The sequence below is a fragment of the Corticium candelabrum genome, chromosome 17, assembly GCF_963422355.1.
Source record: "Corticium candelabrum chromosome 17, ooCorCand1.1, whole genome shotgun sequence".
NCBI classification, from domain to species: Eukaryota; Metazoa; Porifera; class Homoscleromorpha; order Homosclerophorida; family Plakinidae; genus Corticium; species Corticium candelabrum.
In genome coordinates, this window is record NC_085101.1 from 5,026,993 (window position 1) to 5,031,992 (window position 5,000).

At 45.7% G+C, this 5,000-nt stretch overlaps 2 protein-coding genes across 2 annotated transcripts in view; one reads left to right on the top strand and one right to left on the bottom strand.

Moving 5' to 3' along the window:
• Positions 1–3,793, bottom strand: part of LOC134193029 (protein SPMIP7-like) — a 4,955-nt gene extending 1,162 nt beyond the window's left edge. Inside the window, exons 1-8 of the mRNA XM_062661810.1 lie at positions 3,178–3,793; positions 3,041–3,114; positions 2,872–2,969; positions 1,878–2,013; positions 1,138–1,211; positions 1,027–1,065; positions 799–900; positions 635–742 (exon numbers count right to left, since the gene is read on the bottom strand). Of these exons, the coding sequence (XP_062517794.1) occupies positions 635–742; positions 799–900; positions 1,027–1,065; positions 1,138–1,211; positions 1,878–2,013; positions 2,872–2,969; positions 3,041–3,114; positions 3,178–3,619 (1,073 nt within the window). The 5' untranslated portion in view covers positions 3,620–3,793. The remainder of the gene's footprint in view (positions 1–634; positions 743–798; positions 901–1,026; positions 1,066–1,137; positions 1,212–1,877; positions 2,014–2,871; positions 2,970–3,040; positions 3,115–3,177) is intronic.
• Positions 3,794–4,546: 753 nt separating this feature from the next.
• The window catches only part of LOC134192892 (leucine carboxyl methyltransferase 1-like), a 1,040-nt gene continuing 586 nt past the window's right edge, over positions 4,547–5,000 (top strand). The window contains exon 1 of the mRNA XM_062661647.1: positions 4,547–5,000. This exon is cut by the window's right edge and continues 586 nt beyond it. Within this exon, the coding sequence (XP_062517631.1) occupies positions 4,547–5,000 (454 nt within the window).

Here is a 5,000-nt window from a genome sequence, read left to right on the forward strand (position 1 = left end):
ACTGTCTCTATGTATACCCACTGCCTGCATACCCACTGTCTGTATACCCACTCAGAGTGACTGTCTGTATGTCCGACTGTCAGCGAGTTGTTTCAATCAAACTTAGCAGCCAGGTAACTTAAGTTGGGACATACTGGTAAATGTATACTCCATGCTTCTGGACGATATCGTCCGTTTGCTAGTTTTTATCTTTGTGCATGCTCAAAATGTTCACATTGTGCTTGATGGTCAGGGCAGAAAGATAAAGTGTGTGTGTGTGTGTGTGTGTGTGTGTGTGTGTGTGTGTGTGTGTGTGTGTGTGTGTGTTTGTGTGCCTGTGTTTGTGTGTGTACTTATTCTCTAGAAAATTTGTAGTCTCGAAGTTCCACACCGTCTCCCAAAAGAAATGAGCGACGGTCAAGAATCATTTCTTTTGGGAGACGGTCTGGAATTTAGTACGGGCGTACCCAACAGGTTATGCTCAACTCTCTCCTACTTGCTGTCCCCCTCCCCGTCCTACCCGCATCCCACCTGCCTGTTGTTTGCCTCTGTGTGTGTGTGTGTGTGTGTGTGTGTGTGTGTGTGTGTGTGTGTGTGTGTGTGTGTGTGTGTGTGTGTGTGTGTGTGTGTGTGTGTTATTAACCATCATATTTACCTATGTATTCTTCCTGTCGTCGTTTTGAGTGGCGATCCCAAATCACTGTTAGTCACGTGCTTGGCAGTCCAGTGAACGTGACCGCAATATCCTGGAATGTTCTGTTTACTGCGCACAACCAATCAAATAGTCTAAACTGGATGAGATCACGTGATGTCACTGACCAAGCGGTTTTTGTCGGTCGTGGCTTCAAGTGATATATTTGCGTGTATCGTCCCATCGGAATCTCGCTGTTCTCGGCCGTTTCTTGATCAGGCAAATGCCCACTGCAACACAGAGACAACACTCTAGTGTAATACAGTTAGTTGCCCCTGGCAACCAGCTATCACAACGTCATCATTTTTTTAATTTTTTTGAGAATGTGTACACGTTTCGTAGTGTGTGAGCCTTACTAGTAGTTGGGAATCTTGTCTTTTTTGTGTGAGCTGTGGCTGAAAGAAAACGCAAATCGGTCAGTATGCATGCAGACTTGGTGGTCAGTATACAGTATACAGTGTACGTACAACACGACCGCTTGAGGTCCTCGAATGTGGTGTCCATCACGCGCTTGAACATAATCCCATACTCGACCGACAGCCTGAAAGATATCAACAGTGTGTGAGTGAGTGTGTGTGTGTGTGTGTGTGTGGTGTGTGTGTGTGTGTGTGTGTGTGTGTGTGTGTGTGTGGTGTGTGTGTGTGTGTGTATGGTGTGTGTGGTGTGTGTGTTGTTTGTCTGTCAGTTTGTCTGTCTGTCTGTCCTCGTGAGTGTGTGTGTGTGTGTGTTGTTTGTCTGTCAGTTTGTCCATCTGTCTGTGTCCTCGTGAGTGTGAGTGTGTGTGTGTCTGTCCATGTGTGTGTCCGTGTGTGTGTGTCTGTCCATGTGTGTGTGTGTGTGTGTGTGTGTGTGTGTGTGTGTGTGTGTTGTTTGTCTGTCTGTTTGTCAGTCTGTCTGTTTGTCAGTCTGTCTGTGTCCTCGTGAGTGTGTGTGTGTGTGTGTGTGTGTGTGTGTGTGTGTGTGTGTGTCGTTTGTCTGTCGGTTTATCTGTCTGTTTGTGTCCTCGTGTGTGTGTGTGTGTGTGTGTGTGTGTGTGTGTGTGTGTGTGTGTGTGTGTGGTGCTGTGTGTGTGTGTGTCTGTCTGTCTGTCTGTCTGTCTGTCTGTCTGTGTCTGTCCGCGTGTGTCCGCATGTGTGTGTCTGTGTCTCTGTCTGTGTCTGTCTGTGTCTGCCTGTGTTTTTTGTGTTGATGATATTTGAGATCCTACCTGCCAGCCTGCTGGTGCTGAGGCGTAGCGTTTGATATTGAGTCGAGTTGATATTGTGTCGGGTTTGCTCTCATGATGGTCTGGGGGTGATGGTCGAGCTGGCAACTTTTTGTACCATTGGACGTCGTCATAAGCACTAAATTGAAAACATTTATTGTTGTATCTGTTTGTATTGTAAATGGTGCATCACTGCCATATTGTGTGTTGCTGGGTTGGTGTTTTTATTGTTTCTGTCTGGTTGTCATCCCAGTCTGTCAGGTTATCACTTGTCTGTCTCTCTGTCTGTCTATTTTTCTGTCTTTCTGTCTGTCTGTCTGTCTGTCTGTCTGTCGGTCTATCTGTTTGTCTGGCTGTCTATCTGTCTGTCTGTTTGTTTGTCAGTCTGTCTGTCAATTTCATTTATTGAAACACAAACTCTACGTTATACATTTCTAAGACTAAATGCAAAACAGACACTGTCTGTCTGTCTGTCTGTCTGTCTGTCTGTCTGTCTATTTGTCTGTCTCTTTGTCTGTCTGTCTATCTGATGTGTTTAGTATGTATGTCAGTGATTGACAGTCTGTTTCTTGCAGTTTGCTACTAAATGTTATATTGTGTTTCTTGATTAACAATAATGAATTGAGAACAACATGCAAGAACAGTCATTTCTACTAATAAGCTATACACTTCCTTGTTCCTCTCTAACCATCTCACGTGTGGCACTACACACACACATACACACACACACACACACACACGCGCGCGCGCGCCACACCAAACACACACACCAAACACACACACCAAACACACACACCAAACACACACACCAAACACACACACCAAACACACACACCAAACACACACACCAAACACACACACCAAACACACACACCAAACACACACACCAAACACACACACACACACACACACACACACACACACGCACACGCACACACACCATACACACACACACACGCACACACACACACACACACAATACCAAACGCATTCAAACCTTTGAGTCGACGTCCTATAAAGCGCTTTAGCCACCAGAGCATCTCTAAACGCCTTCCCATCTTCTTCCTGCGTCCTCGCCTGCTGCATGCCAATCTCCTACCACCACAACCCACAACCTACATCAACAACACACAACCCCTAACCCTCCACCAGTAACCACACTTCACCTCCAGCTCCAGATCCGGACTAACAGACCTCTCGATCTCGGGCGTCGCACTACCACCTCGCTCAGTCACCCAACCTGTCACAAAACACGCCAAACACATTGAACTCATTGCACTAATCAATGGGCGTGGCCACAGACCGCGTGCAGGAGCCACAGCCAGCCTCCTCTCTCCAGCAACGCGCGCGGACGCGACGACAACAACAGTAGACTTAGCTCGCTGTGGAGGCCTCCGCACGCTTTTACTCGACGGACTCCTTGCAGACTTTGCACGTGGCCATGTGGACATCCGGAGGGGCGTGGCTTGGGTGTCCATCCCCAGCGCTAGAACGCCGGAGACCGGATCTACGACCGGGTTGTCCTCCCGATGCGGTGACGGTACGTCATCGTTGCATCTCTTGAAGTTGATCGCGTCGGGAAAGTGTTGGGCGGCAAGATATTGGCGGGATGCGTGGCGGGTGAGGAAGTGGGCTGAACGGGCGCGCCGGGAGTCCTGGAGCGAGTCGTGGGACGTCGAGGCGTTGGCGTCGGTGCGGAAGAGTGTGCTCGACTTGGGGCGAGGACGCAGCGAAGAGTCGACCATCGGGTGTGGGGATGTGGCTAGTGCTTGGTAGTGCAAACACGCGGAGATGTCATGACGACAGGCACGTGCTAAACTGGCAATGTGTAGCACGTGAGAACAATTTAGCGCGAAATCGCACGTGTGCACTGGGCCGTGACGTCAATGCATTTATATTAGCATATTTGGTATTTAATTAATTAACGAATTAAATTTAGGTAATTGATATTGCGTTTACATCGAGTTGTGCACTTTTCTATCTTTGGTCTTCGCATATATATTGTGTAAATAAATTAATTAATTAACACCTTTGCATTGAATGTTGTGAGGGATGACCCTCGGTACTAACGGAAGTCACACGTTTGTTTGTAGCATGCGGTACGCATAGGCGCTGGAGTTAGTGCAACCAATAAATTTGTATGCCGATTACGTCATTATCACTATGTAGCGCGCGTTAGGCAAACCTAATGTTGCGAACCTGAGCAATACAGTACGTAAAATAATTAAGAATTAGCAACCACAAGTGTACACTGAAGGTAAGCAAGCAGACTCTAAATTTTAAATTTTAGATAGAGCTGCAACCTGTGGATAAAATTTTCTAACGTGTGTAGCTAGCTACATGAGAAATATAAAAATTAATGCAAACAATAATATAAATATATAAATTAATTAATGCAAACAATAATATAAATATATAAATTAATTAATGCAAACAATAACATAAATATATAAATATATAAATTAATTAATGCAAACAATAATATAAATATATAAATTAATTAATGCAAACAGTAATATAAATATATAAATTAATTAATAATTAAATATATAATTAAATATATAATTAATTAAACAACAAGAGTCCTCATCAATTAACGCATTTTACATAATTTCATTTATATTAACATTTTTACTACATTTTGATATTAATAACCTTTGCGCATGCGCACGATGGCCGCCGGAGTTCAAGCGACGAACGACGATGCTACAAGTTGCAAGCGTTACGCCGTGGAGAAAGGATACTGGGACGACCCCTTCGTCACGTGCTTCAGCCGCTCATCGAGTCGCAGGTCACCGGAAATAAGCAGAGGCTACTACGCACGCGTGAAGGCGGTGGAAACCTTTTGTCGACAATTCGTCGATCTCTGCAATAGAAAGGGAAGAGATAGTCAGATAGTGTCGCTCGGTGCAGGCTTCGATACGCTCTACTGGAGACTCCACGCAGCAGGTCGACGACCGAGTCGATTCGTGGAGGTCGACTGCCCTCCAGTTGTGAGGAGGAAAGTAGTCGCGTGCCAGAGGAAAAAGCTGTTGAGTGACGTCATCGATTTAGATGGTCACGTGACAGTTAGTGGGTGTGGTTTGTATAGCAAGTGCTACTCTGTCGTCGGTGGCGATTTGAGTG